General features: G+C 54.7%; 1 protein-coding gene across 1 annotated transcript in view; it reads left to right on the top strand.

Annotated features, from left to right (window-relative positions):
• The first annotated feature begins 1,250 nt into the window (after positions 1-1,250).
• Ryr1 (ryanodine receptor 1) overlaps positions 1,251-20,553 on the top strand; it is a 120,274-nt gene continuing 100,971 nt past the window's right edge. Inside the window, 15 exon segments of the mRNA XM_051162053.1 lie at positions 1,251-1,378; positions 7,646-7,765; positions 8,591-8,695; positions 10,097-10,171; positions 10,257-10,335; positions 10,509-10,570; positions 10,572-10,622; positions 11,097-11,190; positions 14,547-14,640; positions 15,229-15,303; positions 15,712-15,868; positions 16,436-16,600; positions 18,097-18,218; positions 18,333-18,408; positions 18,410-18,553. Of these exon segments, the coding sequence (XP_051018010.1) occupies positions 1,328-1,378; positions 7,646-7,765; positions 8,591-8,695; positions 10,097-10,171; positions 10,257-10,335; positions 10,509-10,570; positions 10,572-10,622; positions 11,097-11,190; positions 14,547-14,640; positions 15,229-15,303; positions 15,712-15,868; positions 16,436-16,600; positions 18,097-18,218; positions 18,333-18,408; positions 18,410-18,553 (1,470 nt within the window). The 5' untranslated portion in view covers positions 1,251-1,327.

The following is a 20,553-nucleotide window of genomic DNA, read 5'->3' as shown; positions in this document are numbered from 1 at the left end:
GCTGGAGCCCTTCCAAAAGGCCGTCTTTAGCTGGGGGTGGGGGTGGGGGTGTGTGACACATTTGCGTAGCCTCAGTGCTAAGGAGGCAGAGGCCCCCGGATGTCTGTGAGTTCAAGGGCAGACTGCTGCACACACACACACACACACACACAAATATTTGCTTGCTTGTTTGTTTCTGTCTTGAGACAAGTTTTTGTTGTTGTCGTTGTTTTGTTTTGTTTTGTGAGACAGGGTCTCTCTGTGCAGCCTTGGCTGTCCTGGACTCACTTTGTAGACCAGGCTGGCCTCGAACTCACAGCGATCCTCCTGCCTCTGCCTCCCGAGTGCTGGGATTAAAGGCGTGCGCCACCACGCCCCGCTGAGACAGGGTCTGACTGTGCAGCCGGAACTCCCAAGTTTGCAATCCTTCCTCAACCTCTTCAGAGCGTGGGTGGCAAGCCCCTGCCGCCATGACCGAGCCTGAAGTGTTTTGTTTTGCCTTTTTAAGTTAGAAGGTGTGGTGTGCACCCAGGCACAACCGTGTGGCAGTGCAGCCAGGGTAAAGCATCAGTTTACCCATTAAGAGATCATGGAACTAGGCTGAGGGTTGTGTAGCCCGGCCGGAGGATGCTTGCCCAGCTTGCCCATGGCCCAGGGGTTGAACTGTAGCATTGCGTAAATCAGATGGGGCCAGCCTGAGGTACATGAAAGAGTGGGGGTGGGGGGGAGGAGAAGAGAGGGAGGAAAGAGACAGCTAAATACATACGTGGCCTGGTGGGACGCCTTTAATCCCAGCACTCGGGAGGCAGAGGCAGGTGGATCGCTGTGAGTTTGGAGCCAGCCTGGTCTACAGAGCGAGTCCAAGACAGCCAAGGCTACACAGAGAGACCCTGTCTCGAAAAACCAAAAAAAAAAAAGAAAAACAAAAAACAAAAAACCAACCAACTAAACAAACAAACAAAAAACCCAAAAACAACAACAACAAAAAACCAAAACATAAGTGGCAGAACTGTGACATCTCACTGTGACCGTGGCCACACCAGCTACTTTCTAGAAGCCCAGAGGGTTGTAGCTGACACCTTTCACCAAGACCTTGCGCTGTGGGCGGGGCTCTGGGCAGGGGCGTGGCTCTTCCCGTCCCGGCCCAATGGGTGGGGTGGGGCGGGGAACCTCCTCGGATCTGGGCCCCGGCACCGGGCGTGCTTTCTGCAGTTCCATCTACCTCGCGGGTGCCTCGAGGTCTCCGACCCTCCCCCAACCCCGGCCCGCCCTCAGCCCACCCGCCCAACCTGCAGCCCCTTCTCACCAGCCTGAGGTCCTTAGCCCCGGGACACCGGGCATTGCCACCATGGGTGATGGAGGAGGAGAAGGCGAGGACGAGGTCCAGTTTTTGCGGACGGTACGGTTTTTTTTTGGTCCGGGTTAGGAGGCTTTGGGATGGTGGGGGGTGGGGGGGGGTGAGTTCTCTCTTACCTCTCTGAGAGTCTGTCTCTGGATGGCTTGGCTGGTGGTCTCTGAAATCAGAGGTCACTCTGGGTGACTGTCGTTTTGGATTATAGGGGGAATTTAGCAAGATTTGGGAGGACTGAGGGGGAGCCACTGGGATATTCCCCCCCCAGATGCCCTCTCCTGACGTGAGAGATTTGGGGTCACCGAGGGGGAGCACCCCGCTCCTGCCGTCCTGGAAGCAGGCACTTGAGGAAGGTGGTTCTAATTCGTGGGCTTAATTTAGCTGCCCTCCACCCCCACCGCAGTCCTCTTCTTGCTCCTGGCTCTGACCTATTTAAATTACTATGAAAGGGGGCTGGGGTAGGCTGGACAACAAGTTCTCTTCAACTCCTGGTCTTTGGGGGGTCTCCTTGGGGTGGGGGTCGTGGTGAGGCGTCTCTTGGATCTGGAGTGTTCTTTCCTCCTTGGTTTTGGTGAGGAGAATTAGCTGCTAAGTCTGCTAATGACCTCTTAGGGTGTCTGGGTGATGTCTCTCCTAGCGCCTTGGCATGTCTTCTGTCTCTGTCTTTTGTCCTTTGGCTTCAGCCCTCTGAGTTTGCGTTTTTTTGTTTTTTGTTTCTGGTTTTTTTTATTTTAATTTTAATTAATTAATTAATTTTTTTGCTTCCCCTCTGGTCCTGTCTCCCTGCGTCTCTGATCCCCAGCTGGGGGCAGGGACGGAGGAGCTTGCAACAACAGGTGTCCGTCCCAGAATAGCCCTCTTTTCTGGACTCTGGGCAGGGGACAGGAGGGGCGGAGTGGCGTGGTGGTGGGGGGGGTAGGTGCCTCTTTCTTACTTCTTCCCACCTCTGAGATGGGGGTTGGGGTATGAGCGTGGAGATTACGTTCTCTTCTTTAGGCCAGGTCTGCTGACCCTGCACTGTCCCCCACACTGCGCCCTCCACCCCCACCGCCCTCAGGTCCTGGGTCTGCGCAGAAAACGCTGACGCAGCATTCCTGACCCAGAATAGGACCCTGGCAGGCTGGGTCCGGTTTCTTGGGAGGGATGGACAAACAGCTGGGGCTGGTAATGACGGATGAGGACAGCTGGATGTGCAGGCACTTGGGGAGGGGCCTCTCCCTAGCCCCAGCCCCTTAGCCTACGCTATGCCACGGGTTTGGCTTTCCACAGCCCTAATAAGCCCATGGCTGTGGCTACCAGCTCCCGAGCAGTCACTCAGCACCAGGCCCGGTGCCCAGGGCTTCGGCCTCCTGAGGCGTCTAATTTTATTGTCACTGCCCTATCTTCTGAGGTAGAAGCCCTATCTTTATCTCCCTGGGAGATTTGAGGGAAACCAATGCCCCAAGTGGTAAACTTGCCCAAGGTCAAGGCCAGGAAGTGACATCTCTTGAGTGCCCTGGGAGGCCAAGTCTTGCTTTCAACAGAGGAGACCTGGGCCCAGGTTCCCTGGGGGTAGTCAGTGTGTCAGGGAGTCAGTCAAAAGGCCCCAGACTGGGTCTGTTTGCCTCGGTGTTAACTGCGTTTGTGTGGTGCTTTCTTCTCTGGTTAGCATCATATCCCACTTCTAAGAGAGAGTCTATATCGCCACCCAGGGCATGTCCTCCGTATTCACTGGAAACCTCCACCTTTAAAGCAGGGCGTGGTGGTACATACCCATGATTTCAGTGCAGGGCCAGTCTGGGCAACGTCGTAAGTTCAAGACCAGCCTAAGCTACCTCGGGAGACTTTGTGTCAAACCCAAACCAAGCCATCGGCTTGACCACGGCAAAGATGACAAGCAGCAAACACTGCTTGGTCATCACAGGCTGATGACAGATGACAAAGCCCACTGCTTTCGTTTCCGGGCTGTGCTAGAGAGAGTCTCATGTGTGGAACGCTGACTTCAAAGTCCCCACGTAGCCGGAAGACGACCTTGAACCTCTGACCCTCCTGTCCCACCTCCCAAGTGCTGGCATCAGAGGCGTGCGCCGCCACGCCTGGTGTACGTGGGTTTTTAACGCATCGTGCCAACCGTGTAAACGCCGCCACGGAGACACTTCCTCTGCCCTGGCAGATGCCTCCTATCCTTTGCAGCAATCACCTGTCCTTCTGCGACCACGGAGACTCCCCCTGTCGCCGTTAGCCTTTCCTATGCAGTATGTGCTCGTTTGCCATTTGGCTTTCTTTCTGCTCAGGATATATAAATATTTTTGATGTGTAGCATGTATCCAGCCTGAATTCCTTCTGTGGGGAGCTGGTTGGTGTCCTGTTGTTGTGTGACCGACTATATTGCAGCTTGCCTGTCTCTTCACTTGCCCGGTGCACACCGCCGAGCTCGTCGTATCCTCAAAGTTTTGCTACTACAGACAACCTCAGTGAACATTCACAGTCACTTAAAAACAACAACAGCAACAACAAAAGAGGAGCCAAGTGTGGTGGCGCACGCCTTTAATCCCGGCACTCGGGAGGCAGAGGCAGGAGGATCGCTGTGAGTTTGAGGCCAGCCTGGTCTACAGAGTGAGTCCAGGACAGCCAAGGCTACACAGAGAGACCCTGTCTCAAAAAACAACAACAACAAATCTCTTTGTGTAGCCATGGAGAGCCTAGAACTCCCTATGAAATTTATGCTGGCCTCAGATTCACCGAGGTCCACCTGCCTCTGCTGCCCCAGTACTTACTGTGTGTGTGTGTGTGTGTGTGTGTGTGTTGGTTTTTTGATGCAGGGTTTCTCTGTGTCTCTCTGTAGACCAGGCTGGGCTGAAACTCAGAAATCCGCCTGCCGTTGACACACTTTTTTTGAGGGCGGGGGGGGGGGCGGGGGACAGAGCTTCTCAGTGTAGCCCTGGCTGTCCTAGAACTCACTCTGTTAGACCAGGCTGGCTTTGCACTCAGAGATCTGTCTGCCTCTGCCTCCCAAGTACTGGGATTAAAGACATAAACCAACACCACCTGACGACACACCTATTTTTTGGTTTGTTTTGCTTATTTATTTATTTATTTATTTATTTATTTATTTATTTTTGCTTTTTTTTTTTTTTTTTGAGACAGTGTTTCTCTGTGTAGCCTTGGCTGTCCTGGACTCACTCTGTAGACCAGGCTGGCCTCGAGCTCACAGCGATCTGCCTGCCTCTGCCTCCCGAGTGCTGGGATTAAAGGCGTGCGCCACCACCGCCCGGCATCTGGATTGGTTTTTTTCCAGAACACCTACCACTAGTAATAAATTGTGCACTTACATATAAGTTTATGGACGGCCCACACGAGAGGGTGTCAGCTCCCGGGGCGCAGGGTTTCCCCACTTTATTTGATGCTTTGTTTTCAGTGCTCAAGAAGTGTCCGTTAAATGAATGGGCCTCACAAGCATGAGACGCCCAGTATGTTCTTGCTCAATGATGCCCACGCTGTGTAGTTACTATAGATACATGGATGCCCAGCATGTACCAGGATGTCACAGAGGGACTGTCCTCAGGTCATGCTTGTGTCTTCTCCTGGGCTAGGCAGATGAATCAAAGCCTGCCCATGTGGACTGGGTTGCCACTCAGGATCAGGACACATTTATGCGTGGGGGTTATGTGATTTCTGGTAGGGTGTATAACCTTTTATTTATTTGTTTGTTTGTTTATTTTTATTTATTTATTTTTTCTCACACAGCGTTTCTCTGTGTAGCCCTGGCTGTCCTGGACTCACTTTGTAGACCAGGCTGGCCTCGAACTCACAGTGATCCGCCTGCCTCTGCCTCCCGAGTGCTGGGATTACAGGCGTGCACCACCGTGCCCCGCTCTGTATAGCCTTCTTTAAAAAGTCTTTGCAACCATGATTTTATGTGTGTGTAGCTGTTTCGTTTGCTTGTGTGTCTGTGTACTACTGTAGTTCCTGCAGAAGAGGGTGTCCAGTTCCCGGGGACAGGAATTACACACAGTGCAAGTGCTGGGAATCAAACCTAGGTCTTCTAGAAGGGCCGCCAGTGTGTTTTGTTTTTTTGAATAACCTTTTTATTGATTCTTTGTGAGTTTCACGTCATGCACCCCAGTCCCTCATCTCCCTGCCCTTCCGTATCTGCCCTCCACCCTTGCAACCTCCCCCTCAAAAGGAAATTAAAAGCAAAAATAAACAACAACAACAACAACAAAAAAAAAAAAACCCCATCTGGGGGGCTGGAGAGATGGCTCAGAGGTTAAGAGCACTGTCTGCTCTTCCAGAGGTCCTGAGTTCAATTCCCAGCAACCACATGGTGACTCATAACCATCTATAAGGAGATCTGGTGCCCTCTTCTGGTGTGAAAGTATGCATGCAGGCAGAACACTGTATACATAATAAATAAATAAATAAATAAATAAATAAATAATCTTAAAACAAACAAAACAAGTCTTTAAAAAAAAACCCATCTGGTCATGGAAGCTGCAGTGTGTGTCACAGCGTGTCCCACAGTATCCCTCCGTCCACACGTCTTTCCTCGCAAACGCTCACTGCAATCAGTAGTCAGTAGTCGGTCTGGTTCGAGGCCTCTGGCTTCTGCTGCACCATGAGCACTGGATGCTCGCTGGGGCTCCTCCTGGCTATCCTGTTCTTGTCCCGTGTTGTGGAGACCCTGCAGCTTTGGATCTGCAGGACCTGTTCCTTCACGTGCTCCTGCCGTTCCTAAGTGGGGTGGATGTCGGGGTGAGCCAACTCAGCGCCTCGAATGTGGGCCCGGGAGGTAGCTGAGTCAGTCATTCAGCCGGCTCTCTTGCTCCCACACCACGAAGGCGGGCTTTCCAGCCCTGTCCTAGCTAGGTCACCCCATGCTGCAGCCAGTGAAGGACAGGGCCAGCTCTCCAGCTCCCACATCCCAGCTTGCCTGCACCCATGTCACTGGAGCCAGAGCTACTGTACTGCCCAGGGGAGGTTCAGGGAATGCTGCAGCCATTGTGGGTGTGTGTGGGGGATGAGGAGGGACAACACTCCCCCTCTCATGACCCTGGGGCCAGCTTTCCCTCCTGCTGCAGGTGGCAAGGAGAGGAACAACTCTCCTGTGCCAACAACAACTCACTGGCAGACAAGACAGCCAGTGCGCTTAACCACTGAGCCATCCCTCCACCTCTGTTTATAAGTTTCTTGCAACTAGTTTTCTCTGCTGGGCAAAGCGCTACAAGCCCTGAGATCCCAGCGTTTTGGGAAATATGGGCAGAAGTGTCAGGAGCTCAGTGCCATCTTGGCTACATGGCAGATTGGAGGCCAGTCTGGGCTATGTGAGAATCTGTTGTAAAGACAAAACAAAACACACATGAAAAACTAAGAAAAATCACCCAGGATGTGGTGGTGCTGGTGGCGGCGGCGGAGGCGGCGCATGCCTTTGATCCCAGCACTTGGACAGAGGCAGGCGGATCTCTGTGAGTTCGAGGCCAGCCTGGTTTACAGCATGAGTTCCAGGACAGCCAAGGATACACAGAGAAACCCTGTCTCGAAAACAAACAAACAAACAGACAAACAAAAAACCAAGAGGAAAGAAAACAAACAAACAACAAATCAAAACAACCCCCCAATCAAAAAACAAACACTCAAAACATTTAATTTGTAAGAAAGTCGATGTTTTCCATTACGTCACCTCCCACATCCCCTGTTAGAAGGACGCTAGTGGAGCTAGATTTTGATTCAAACCCAAACTCCTCTCACCTTGGGCAGCTAATGTCTGCCCTCAAACCTCAGTTCCTCTATTTTAAGACTGGCTGAAGAGCCCGGCATGATGGTGCATGCCTTTAATCCCAGCACTCAGGAGGCAGAACATGTGGATCTCTGTGAGTTCGAGGCCAGCCTGGGCAGCCAGAGCTGTTACACAGAGAAACCTTGTCTGGAAAAAAAGAAGAAAGAGGAGGAGGAAGAGGAGGAGGAGGAGGAGGAGGAAAGAGGAAGAGGAGGAGGAGGAGGAAAGAGGAAGAGGAGGAGGAGGAGGAGGAGGAGGAGGAGGAGGAGGAGAGACATTTCTGAAGCCAGCCATGGTGGCACATACCAGTTCCAACCACTCGAGGGGCCCAGGCAGGAGTATCTCATGATTCTAGGAGTTCAAGGCTAGCCGAGGCAACTTAGGGAGACGCTGTCTCAAAACAGAAACGAAGGAACAGAAGACCGACCGACCAACCAACTAGATGAATAAATGGAGCCCACCTGGAGTGCATCTTTTCTGCAAGGGGAAAGAGATGGCTCTATGGCATGCAATGGCTTTGCTAGTTCCCACCAGTGACCCCTGTCCCTCTGCCCTCCCAGGATGACGAAGTGGTCCTGCAGTGCAGCGCCACAGTGCTCAAGGAGCAGCTCAAGCTGTGTCTGGCCGCAGAGGGTTTCGGCAACCGCCTCTGCTTCCTGGAACCCACCAGCAACGCGCAGGTCTGTGTGCACAGGGTGCGGGAAGAGGCCAGGGTCGGGAGGGCAGGGCTTTGGGTTCCTCAAAACAGGCTCTGGACCGGACATGAGAATGGGAGGGGCTAAGAGAGAAAGGAGGCGTGGCCTGGGTGGGATGGGAGGAGTCTGAGGATGTGTGAGGTGGGACCCGAAGGGGCTGGGTCTAAGGAGCCGCAAGGTCCAAGGTGTGGGAGCCTGAAGAGGAAAAGGGTGGGGAGTGGGGTGGGGTGGAGCCCAGTGTGGGATAGGAGCTGTGGTAGGTGGAGTTGGAAGGCGGGGCCTGGGATGGGGTGGAGTCTTAGGTGGGTGATGACGTATGCGAAAGGGGTGGGATTCCTAAGCTCACAGTCGGTGGCCAAGGGTCTCAGGAAGGAGGGGCCGGGATCAAAGGAGGAGACCTAGGCAGTTTAGAGCCCCCCACCTCGCCCGCCCCAGATGGGAAGAGTGTAAGGCACTTGGGGGTGCGTGGCCTTAGATAGCAAAGGTCTGAGAGGGGGTTCTGGGCATGAGGAAAAAGTTAGAATCTGACAGGCAGGTGGCTTTGGATTCAAGGCTAATAAGCTCAGGCGTCCAGGGGAATTTTAGCAAGGGTTGGCAGGAGGGCATGGAGGCCACGAGGCCAGAGAAGCCGGAAGTCTGAGAGTGAGGCATGCTCAGAGTGTGAGGTGGGAGGGGATCTGCAGGAGAGGGCCTAGACCCTGAGACTACTCAGGCTCAAGGGTGGGTGGTTAGTGGGTAGATGAGGTATGACGGGGGAACGGTGCTTGAGGGCCTAACTGGCCCCAGTGACGCGTGTTCACCCCGCCTCAGAATGTACCCCCAGATCTGGCCATCTGCTGCTTCATCCTGGAGCAGTCGCTGTCCGTTCGAGCCCTGCAGGAGATGCTGGCCAATACCGTGGAGGCCGGCGTAGAGGTAAGGCTCCGCCTCCAAGGAGCAGGGACCACGGTCTAGGATGGGTGAGGGGGAACTGGGGTGGGGGGGGGAGGGTTATTTACCGAGTGCTTCTTCCTCTCTCTGCCCTGCCCCCCACAGGCCCTCAATTTGGATAAGTGGGTAGGTCTGGCCTTGGGTGTCATCTGTCATTCCTACCACTCCTGACTGCCCCCCTCCCCAAGGCCTGTTGCTCAGGCCCCACATCCTGAACACAGGGGCTGGGGGGGAATTTCCCTCCCTCCCTAACCCCCCCAACCCCAGATGTCAGGGTCTGTGGAGCCCAAAACAACCAGGCAGGAAGGAAAGAGGGAACAGGGGGGCTTCTGAGCACCTGTTTCCTGGCCTGTTCCTTTCTCTCCTCTCCCTAGTCCTGCCCCTCACTGCATGGGACCCCTTCCCCCACCTCCCTTCACTCCATGTGTGGGTCTGCCTCATATGACCATGCGGCCCCATGGCATGGCGCCCACAGGACATGGGCATGGGAGAGAGCCGTGATGGAGGCATGGTGCTGTCAGGGGAGTAGATGCACACTCCATCCCCCACCCCCGACCCCCCACCCCTCCTCCAAAGGGCCAGGTCTCCCTGTGCATGGGCGTGTGTAGCAGTGCTTTATCTCCCATGGCTGAGAGTCACATACATGCCTAGCAAGGGCTAGGGCTGTCCCCATGCGGACAGGCTACAGTAGATGAGACAGTGTGGCTCTCCTGAGTGTCCAATGTCACCTAGAAGGTAAACTCGTACTCTTTGGATGACTTGAGGACCAGGTTCATAAGAGGAAAGAGGCACAACCCCCGGGCGGTGGTGGCGCACGCCTTTAATCCTAGCTAGCACTTGGGAGGCAGAGGCAGGGGGATCTCAAACTCTCTAGGTACCTGAGGTTGACCTTGAACTCCTGATGCCCTTGGGTCTGTGTTCCAAGAGCTGGATTTACAAGCTTCTGGGTCGTGGAGGATAAAAAAATACTCTGTGTCTAGGCTGCAGAGACAGCCTCTGTCTCTTTCTTTCTTTCTTCTTCTTCTTTTTTTAACATTTTTTAATTTTTTTTTTATTTTTGGTTTTGGAGACAGGGGTTTCTCTGTGTAGCCTTGGCTGTCCTGGACTCACTTTGTAGACCAGGCTGGTCTCGAACTCACAGCGATCCACCTGCCTCTGCCTCCCGAGTGCTGGGATTAAAGGCGTGCGCCACCACGCCCAGCTGACAGCCTCCATTTCTAAGGATGGGAAAATAGGTGCAGACCAGGAGCTGAGGTTTCTTGCCTCTCTGCCAGAGCATACCATTTTGCGGGGTTCATATATCCACTTGTGAATAAGCTATTCATTTTGGAAGAGGCTGTAAATCTGGGAGTCTGTGCTGATTCTGTACCGTCTCTTCCCCTGTAGTCATCCCAGGGCGGGGGACACAGGACACTCCTGTATGGCCATGCCATCCTGCTCCGGCACGCACACAGCAGGATGGTGAGTGCTCCAACCACAGGCTCGGGCACGGGAGAGGGTGTGGGCTTGTCGCCTCTGGGAGGCTGACCTCACTCTCCCGCTCCAGTACCTGAGTTGTCTTACCACCTCCCGATCCATGACTGACAAGTTGGCCTTTGACGTGGGACTCCAGGAAGACGCAACAGGTGCAGGGGGACAGGATGGGAGTCCCAAATCAGGGTGCTTGACAGTCCGTAGAACTCTAAATGTGGGCGGCAGGAGGCTGCACTGGAGCCAGGAATGGGGGAGGGGGAGCCGTGAATACCCTGGCGAGGTGCATTGTGGGAAACCACTATCCTGACAGTCGCCCCACTCTTAGGGGAGGCCTGTTGGTGGACGATGCACCCAGCCTCCAAGCAGAGGTCTGAAGGAGAGAAGGTTTCGTGTTGGGGATGACCTCATCCTTGTCAGTGTCTCCTCCGAGCGATACCTGGTGAGCACTCTGACCGAGGTATGTGGGAGGGGGATGTAGGGGGTGCCCCATCTCCCATCACTGGCTTGCCCAGTGGGTCTCTGGCACTGTGTTCTGACTCAGCACTCTGGGGTGCCTGGACCCCATTTCCTTTTTTTTTTTTTTTTTTTTTTTTTTTTTGTTTTCCCGAGACAGTGTTTCTCTGTGTAGCCCTGGCTGTCCTGGACTCACTTTATAGACCAGGCTGGCCTCGAACTCACAGCGATCCACCTGCCTCTGCCTCCCGAGTGCTGGGATTAAAGGCGTGCGCCGCCACCGCCTGGCAGGACTCCGTTTCCTAACTTGCTTTTATTTTCCTGATCTGTGACCCCCGACTTCCTGCCTCCGTGACTCTCTCTATTCCCTGGCTCCCCCCTCTGACTCTTGGCCACCCGAATACCCAACTCTCCTTAATCCCGTCCTCTCTGACCACCCCCGCAACTTGGTCACCCCCAGCACCTGTCGACCGCAAGCGGCGAACTCCAGGTGGACGCCTCCTTCATGCAGACTCTGTGGAACATGAACCCCATCTGCTCCTGCTGTGAAGAAGGTGAGGACCCTAGGCTTCTGGCCCCGAAGATGAGGCCATCCAAACAGACCCTCAACGCTTCCTCATAGATGCCCACACTGAGTCTTGGGACCTCATGCTTCAGACCTCCGAGCTACGGCTTCCACATTACATTTCTTTCTTTTCTTTTTTAATGATTTATTTATTACATATACAGTGTTCTGCTTGCATGTACACCTGCAGGCCAGAAGAGGGCGCCAGATCTCATTGTAGATGGTTGTGAGCCACCATGTGGTTGCTGGGAATTGAACTCAGGACCTCTGGAAGAGTAGACAATGCTCTTAACCCCTGAGCCACCTCTCCAGCCCCCACATCACATTTCTTATTGACCCCCCCGAAGCCAGAACCCCAGAGTTCCGATCTCCAGGCCCCCAATTCGGTACCACTCCCAAACTCAGGTCTCAAAGCTGCCATACCAAGCTCAGTCCTCGAGGTGAGACCCACAGCTTCGAAACCCTCAGACCTCAGCACAGACCAACGCCCTGAAATCTAGACCTCAGATCCTAAACCAGGACCCAGCTCAGACCTCAGACCTTATCCTACCAGCCTTGGACTCTCAAAATTCTTAATTAAAATGTGTGGGTGTCTGGGGGTGGGAGGGGGAGGGTGCACACGTATGTAAAGGTCAGAGGATAACTTATTGGAATAGGTTCTTTCCTGTCACCATATGGGGCCATGAAGATTTTACACAGGTTGCCAGGCTTGGCTCATCACCTGCTAAGCCACCTGCCTGGCTCTGCTCGCAGATGCTGACGTTAACTCTTACAAACTCCCCCCCCCCCCCACAGACACACACACACCAAATAACAATCAAGCAACCAAAAAAACCAAAAACCAAGGCTGGAGAGATGGCTCTGCAGTTAAAAGCACTAGCTGCTCTACCCAGATGTCCCAGATTTGAACCCCAGCTCCCAGATGACAGCTCACAACCATCTGTAACGTCAGTTCCGAGGGAGCCAACACTATCTTCTGGCCTCTGTGGACACCAAGCACACACGTGGTACAAGATACTCAAGCAGGCAAGACACCCCCCCTTACACACATACACACACACATGCACACACACACACAAACTCACACACATGCACACACGATTACCCACAAACTAACCCACACATTCACATACATAAACTCACTCACACATACACACACATGCACACACACACACACTCACACACACTCACACACACTCACACACATTCACACACGATTGCCCACAAACTCACCCACACACTCACATACATAAACTCACTCACACATACACACACATGCACACACAGACACACACTCACACACACTCACACATTCACACACGATTACCCACAAACTCACCCACACACTCACATACATAAACTCACTCACACATGCACACACATGCACACACATGCACACACATGCACACACACGCACACATGCACACACATGCACACACATGCACACACGCACACACATGCACACACACGCACACACATGCACACACATGCACACACATACACACACACGCACATGTACAACACACTCACAGACTCACCCACACCCACACACTCACACTCACATAGGAGGTAGAGACAGGTGGATCTTTGAGTTCCAGGCTAGCCTGGTCTACCAAGTGAGTTCCAGGACAACCTGGGCTACACAGAGAAACCTTGTCTTGAAAAAACAAAACAAAACAAAAACCCAAAACAAAACAAAGCAAAACTAGAAAGCCGGTACAGTGTCATGAATCTACATGTAATCCCAATGTCTGGTGGGCAAGACAGGAGGATCCCTGGGACTTCCTGGGCAACCAGCTGGGCTGGGCCAGGGAGCCCCAGGTTCAATGAGAAACCTGCCCCCCAAAATAAACTGGAGAGTGACAAATAAGACACGCAGTGTTGACCTCTGGCTTCTACATGCGTGTGCACACATACGCGTGAGCGCCTGCACACAAAAGCACGCATACACACATGTACACAGAAAGCCCCAACTAAATGAAGGGGGAACCCCACATGCAAACTCCCCCAGAAGCCCCAGAAGCAAACCAAACAACAGCAGCAAAACAAAAACCCACAAGCACCAACCAAAAATTCCAACCCTAGGCGCTATGATTCCAGAAAAATGATCCTATGTTTAGTCTCCAACCTCAGGGTCCTAGACCAGAACCCAAGCCCTGAAAACTCAGACCCAACAACTTAAAAAAAAAAAGTCTTAGCCAGGCGTGGTGGCACACTCCTTTAATCCCAGCACTCGGGAGGCAGAGGCAGGCAGATCTCTCTGTGAGTTCGAGGCCAGCCTGGTCTACAAAGCGAGTCCAGCACAGCCAAGGCTACACAGAGAAACCCTGTCTCAAAAAAGAAAATCAAAACAAAACAACTTTTAAAAAAAATGCGTATGGGTGTTTTGCCTGCATGCACATCAGCGCCCCATGTGTGTGCCCAGTGCCTGTGGAGGGCAGAGGATCATGTTGGACCCCTGGGACTGGAGTTGTAGACAGACAGTTCTGAGCTGCTGTGTGGGTGGGTGCTGGGCACAGGACTCGGGTCCTCTGCCATGGCAGCAAGTGCACCTAACCGCTGAGCCTCTCTCCAGCCCTTGACAGTTAACCACAAAGCTCAGCTCTTTGGAAACTCGTTCTCCCCGGCTCCGAGCCTCAAACTCAGCTCATAGCCCAGAACCATGACTTCGGACGGCTTCCCAAGACGCCCCCAGACCAACACTCAGAGCTCTGTATCTGTGTGTGTGTGTACTTGCTTGCTTGCTTATGTGTGCAGGCGCTCACGCGCATGTGTGCTCACACGCATGTGGAGGCCAGAGGTCAACACTGTGCGTCTTCCCCAGTCACTGTCCAGTTTATTTTGGTGGGCTGGTTGCTCACTGAACCTGGGGCTCAGTGACCCAGGCCAGCTGGCTGTCCAGGAAGCCCCAGGGATCCTCCTGTCTGTCAACTGTAGCCTCAGACCCAACACACCTCTGAACGCAAACCTCAAGCCTCAGGATGCAGGCCCCCCCAACCCGAGGGGACACTAGACCCCAGCCCTTTTACTGCACAATCTGGCCCCAATCTCAAAGGTCCAAATGGAGAACCCTAACTCACAGACTCCCAAGTTCCCTGGCTCTGTCCTGGCAGATCCCTGTGGGTTGGTCTCTGACCTTAGATCCCAAATCTCACACATCCTCTTTTTTTTTTTTTTTTAAACACAGCCCAAGTCACAGACTGTGGGCTACAGGAGCTCACTCCCCATTCCAGTCTTTAACGTCCCACGGGGGCCGATAGAGGAACCCCTAGACTCCGCCCTGACGTCCGGGTATTTCTGGGGGCTCTTGCCTCACAGTAAACACCTTTCCTTGGTCTTCCTCAGGTTTTGTGACCGGAGGCCATGTCCTCCGCCTGTTTCATGGACACATGGATGAATGCCTGACCATTTCCTCTTTTGACAGTGATGACCAACGCAGGTCTGGGCTTGGGACCAGGAGACCTGGAGTCCAGGGGGTGGGGGTGGGGGTGGAGAGGGGAGGTTGGTTGAGACTCTGTGGGTTTTAGCTTTCTGTTACTGTGACAAAATACCTGAGAAGATCAACTTAACAAGAGGAAGGGTTGCCGGGCGTGGTGGCACACGCTTGTAATCCCAGTACTCGGGAGGCAGAGGCAGGTGGATCGCTGTGAGTTCGAGGCCAGCCTGGGTCTACAAAGTGAGTCCAGGATGGCCAAGGCTACACAGAGAAACCCTGTCTCGAAAAAAAAAAAAAGAAGTTATTTTGGCTCAGGGTTTCAGCCCGTGATTGCATGGCCCTATTACCTTAGGTCTCTGGTGTCACGGAACCCCATGGTGACAGGAAGTGGCAGGGGTTGCTTTCACCTTATGACCTTATTGAGGACACAGTAAGGAGAGCGGAAGGGCCAAAGTTCTGATATTCCAGGGAGCTAACTTTTCTCCCATTAGGCTCCCTTCCAAAGGCTGTACCGCTCCCCAGTACTCCCACTCCGGACAGGGTTAGAGACCGGAGTCTGCACTCCTGACCTTTTTTTTCTTCTCTCCCCAGACTTGTCTACTATGAGGGAGGGCCTGTGTGCACCCATGCCCGCTCCCTTTGGAGGCTAGAGCCGCTGAGAATCAGGTGGGGGATGGTGGGAGGGTGGGGGGAGGACTCCTCTGGGGCCTGGGAGGGGAGCAAGGGCCTTGAAGGAGATCTGAGGAAGATGCTGTAAAGTTTTTTTTTGGGGGGAGGCAACCTAGAGAGACAGAGAGATGCAGGTCCTCAGGCATCCTAGAGCTCTAGAGTCGGGGCGCATGGTTCCTGAGGAGCCAGCGCCCTGGAGACCGCTGGGGGGCTCTGTGGAGTGTTCCAGAGGACTGGTGCTGCTGGGCAGGGAGGAGAGGGCGCTAAGAAAGATTTAGGGGTCCCCGGACCGATCCAGAGAACCATAGAAGAGAGACGATTGAGGAGTTGCTAGCCAGGACTATGATGTTCGTGCCCGCTCCAGAGGGGGGGTCCCCTGACTCTCCCCACCTCCACCTCCCACAGCTGGAGCGGAAGTCATCTCCGCTGGGGCCAGCCGCTGAGGATCAGGCACGTGACCACTGGGCGGTACCTTGCGCTCACTGAGGACCAAGGCCTTGTGGTGGTTGACGCCAGCAAGGCCCACACCAAGGCCACTTCCTTCTGCTTCCGAATCTCCAAGGTCGGTGTGCGAGTGCAAGTGTGCATGTGTGTGTGAGTCCGTGGGCATGTGTGTGTGTGTAGTGGGGTGCCCTTGCAGGTCCCCGTGTGCGTGTGCATGTGTGTGTCCCTGTGTGTGTGAGTGTGCGTGTGTGCGTGCACGCATGTGTGTGTGTCCCCCCACCAGTGTGTGTGTGTCCATCTCTGTAGTGGGGTGCCCTTGCAGGTCCCCCTGTGCGTGTGCGTGCGTGCGTGCGTGTGTCCCCGTGTGCATGTATGTGTCCCTGTGTGTGTGCGTGTGCGTGTGTGCGTGTATGCATGTGTGTGTGTCCCCCCACCAGTGTGTGTGTGTCCATCTCTGTAATGGGGTGCCCTTGCAGGTCCCCCTGTGCGTGTGTGTGCGTGCGTGCGTGTGTCCCCGTGTGCATGTGTGTGTTCTTGTGTGTGTGTGTGTGTCCCCGTGTGTGTGTGTGTTGCTCACCTGCAGGCCTGGGTTCCATTCCAGCCTCCTGCCTGTGTGTAGACTCTTGCTTGGGGTGTCTGGTGGCGCCGGGCAGAGAATGCTGACCCCTGTCCCTTGTCTCTGCAGGAGAAGCTGGATGTGGCCCCCAAGAGAGATGTGGAGGGCATGGGGCCCCCTGAGATCAAGTATGGAGAGTCGCTGTGCTTTGTGCAGCACGTGGCCTCCGGCCTGTGGCTCACCTATGCTGCCCCGGACCCCAAAGCCCTGAGGCTGGGAGTGCTCAAGAAGAAGGTGGGCTTCTGGGAGGGGTGGGGTGGGTGGAGGGGGGCGGGGATGCGTAGATGGGCATGTGGATGGGGCGTGTGGACGGGGCAGGGGCGGGGGAGCGGCGGGGGAGCGAGGGTGTGGGGGGCGTGTGGACGGTGGTGGGGTGGCTGTGTGGAAGGGGGAGCGGGCGTGTGGAGGGGGGTCGGGCGTGTGGACAGGTAGGGGTGGATGGGCATGTGGACAGGGGTGGGGTGGGCGTGTGGAGGCGGGGAGCGGGCGTGTGGGGGGGCGAGGGTGTGGGGGGCGTGTGGACGGTGGTGGGGTGGCTGTGTGGAAGGGGGAGTGGGCGTGTGGAGGGGGGTCGGGTGTGTGGACAGGTAGGGGTGGATGGACATGTGGACAGGGGTGGGGTGGGCGTGTGGAGGCGGGGAGCGGGTGTGTGGGGGGGGCGAGTGTGTGGGGGGCGTGTGGACGGGCCTGTGGACGGGTAGGGGTGGATGGACGTGTGGACAGGGGTGGGGTGGGTGTGTGGAAGGGGGGAGTGGGCGTGTGGAGGGGGTCAGGCGTGTGGACGGCGTGTGGACGGGTGGAGGGGCAAACGGGGGTGGGGGGTGGACATAGGCTGTGGGGTCCATTACTCAGCTTTTGGGAACCTGAGGAGACTGAGATAAATTAAAGAGGGGTGTGTGTGTGTGTGTGTGTGTGTGTGTGTGTGTGTATGTATGTATGGGGGGGGGAGAGAGAGAGAGAGAGAGAAGAGAGAGAGAGAGAGAGAAAGAGAAAGAGAGAGAGAGAGAGAGAGAGCCAGCAAAATGGCACTTGCTGCCAAGCCTGCGGCCTTGAATTTGATCCCTTGACCCTGCACGGCAGATGGAGGGGACCGACTCCTTCACCTCGTCGTCGTGGGCGTCTTGACTGTGCACACACAGTCTCCATAAAGAATCTTCCAAATAATAATAGGCCGAAATAACGCTCTTAAGTTATTGGCAGGGCCTGGTGGCTCTCACACCAATAACTCAAGCGCTCAGGGAGCAGAGTGAAGACGGAGTTTGAGGCCAGCCTAGGTTACACGGTGAAACCCCGTTTCCGAGGACCCAGGAGACAAACGACTTTAGCTCAGTTGGGTCAGGACCTGCCTAGCATGCCTGAAGCCGTAGGTTCGACCCCAGTACCCTATGGGTCAGATGGCAACCCTTCTAATTCTTCTTCTTCTTCTTCTTCTTCTTCTTCTTCTCTTCTTCTTCTTCTTCTTCTTCTTCTTCTTCTCTTCTTCTTCCTCCTCCTCCTCCTCCTCCTCCTCCTCCTCTCCTCCTCCTCCTCCTATTATTTTATATTATTAGTCTTTTGAGACAGGGTCTCGCCGTGTTGCCTGCTGTCCGGACTCGCTTTGTAGACCAGGCTGACCCGAACTCTCACGATCCACTCTGCCGCTCTGCCTCCTGCCTCGCCTCCCGAGTGCTGGGATTAAAGGCGTGGCGGGCGGCCACCCTTCCTGATCTCTCTCTCGTCTGCACACCCAGGCCATGCTGCACCAGGAAGGCCACATGGATGATGCGCTGTCACTGACGCGATGCCAGCAGGAGGAGTCCCAGGCTGCCCGCATGATATACAGCACCGCAGGCCTGTACAACCAGTTCATAAAGTAAGCCTGCCCGCTCAGCCTCTCTCAGCCACGCAGGCCCCCCGCCCCCCACGAGCCTGTCCTGGGTGGGACCTGGCCTGAGCACTGTGGTTCCCGCCCCCACCCCCCTTACAGGGGTCTCGATAGCTTCAGCGGGAAGCCGCGGGGCTCGGGGCCACCGGCAGGGTCCGCACTGCCCATCGAGGGCGTCAAATCTGAGCCTACAGGACCTCATCGGCTACTTCGAGCCGCCTTCTGAGGAGCTGCAGCACGAGGAGAAGCAGACCAAGCTGCGCAGCCTGCGCAACCGGCAGAGCCTTTTCCAGGAAGAGGTGAAGCCGGGGCGCGGGGGCGTGGTCAGAGGGGCGTGGCCTGGCAAGGACCCGGGGTTTGGGCGGGCGCGGGGGCGGGCTCTGGGGAGGAACAGAGAGGGGGAGACAGACAGAGACAGGGAGAGAGACAGAGACACAGAGACAGAGACAAAAAGGAGACAGAGAGAGAGAGCACGGAGCCTGTAGAAAGGGACTGACTCAGCCCCAGGGAGGGGATGGGCAGCGTTGATGGTCAGGGCTTTGAGGGAGGGCGGGGGTGGGTGGTGGTGGTGGCGGCTGGGGACATGGTGGGGTGGGGGGGTGGGGCGGGTAGGGAGGCCGGGGTTGGAGCTCTGTGAAAGTGAGGTTCAAGACTAAATAATCCGGCCTGGGGTTGAGTCAGAGCCTCCGCCGCGGGGGGGGGGGGGGGGGGGGGGGGGGGGGGGGGGGGGGGGGGGGGGCGTTCCTGCCTCTGGGTCGGGAGTCTGTGGGAGGGCAGAACCAGAGTTGGGTGTATGGATACAGGGACAGAGGCTGATGGTGGTACATCCGGGAGGAAGTTATAGGGAGGACCTCACTTAGGCTGAGGCACCCCAATCTCTTAGGAGAAAGAGCAAGAAGGGAAGATGTGTGGGATGCTCAGCTCTGCCAGAGTGGGAGGACCCTGCCCCCCCTGGGGAGGACTTCCCCCCCAATGCCCCATCACTGGTGGGAAGTGTGTCTGTACTAAGGCATAGCCTGGCCGCTCCTCTCCTGATGAGGAAGAGTCAGGATCATAGTAAGGATAACAAAAGTGCCGAAACGGTGGAGTTAGCACGGTGTGTGCAGGATGCTTAGAGTCGCAGCACGGAGAGCTGGCTTCAGGGAGAGAACCTGTCTCACAAAAATAAGGTAGGGGGCTAGAGTGTGTGCTGCTCTGCCAGAGGCCCCAGGTACCCCTATCTGGCGGCTCACAAACACCTACACTCCAGCCCCGGGGCGACCCAATGCCTCTGGCCTCCAACACACCAACCCTCACACATAGAAATATTTAAAAAATAGCAAAGAGTAGATGGGTGTGGTGGGGCACGCCTGTAATCCCAGCACTCAGGGAAACAGAGGCAGGTGGATTGCTGTGAGTTCAAGGCCAGCCTGGTCTATGGAGTCCAGGACAAGCCAAGGCTACACAGAGGAACCCTGCCTCGAAACAATGACAAAATAACAAATAAAAACCAAGACAGCTGAATTTGAAGCACACCTTTAATCCCAGTACTTGGAAGGTAGAAGCAGGAGGATTTCTCTAAATTCAAGGTTAGCCTGGTCTCCATATAGCAAGTTTCAGGATAGCCAGGGCTACATAGTGAAACTCTGTCCTTAAAACAAAAATAAATAAATAAATCAATCAAGATGGCAAATGACTAAGGAAGACTCCAGAAGTTGACCTTTGGTCTCTACAGGCACAAGAATGCACACCTGTGCACAAACAAATACAACAGATGCGGGGCTGGAGAGATGGCTCAGTGGTTAAGAGCACTGCCTGCTCTTCCAAAGGACCCGGTTTCAAGTCCCATCAACCCACATGGGGGGGCAAGCCTCACAACTGTCTGTAACTCCAAGATCTGACACCCTCACACCAAATGCACATAAATTGAAATTTGAATAAAATATTAAAAAAAAAAACAGATGCACACACACAAACACACACACACACGCACACACACACACAGAGGCATGCCCATCTGCATACACACACAAGCGTCAAATACGCTGGAATGATGCTCGGCTGTTAAAAGCACTTGCTGCTCTTTCGGAGGATTTGGGTTCAGCTATTAATTCCTACAGGGAAGATTACAACTATCTGTAATTCCAGATCTAGGGGACGCAGTTTCCTCTTCCGACTTCCACAGACACGTGTGCCAGGCGTAAACATGGCATACGTATATACACGCAGGCAAACCATATGTACTATGCATGTATGTAATATATTAGAATAGCTGGGCATGTTGGTGCACATGTTTCACATCAGAACTCTCTAAGTTAGAAACAAGCAGTCTAAAGCAAAGCCA

This window comes from Acomys russatus, chromosome 19 (assembly GCF_903995435.1).
Source record: "Acomys russatus chromosome 19, mAcoRus1.1, whole genome shotgun sequence".
Taxonomy (NCBI): Eukaryota; Metazoa; Chordata; class Mammalia; order Rodentia; family Muridae; genus Acomys; species Acomys russatus.
This window is presented reverse-complemented; position numbering and strand designations above follow the sequence as displayed.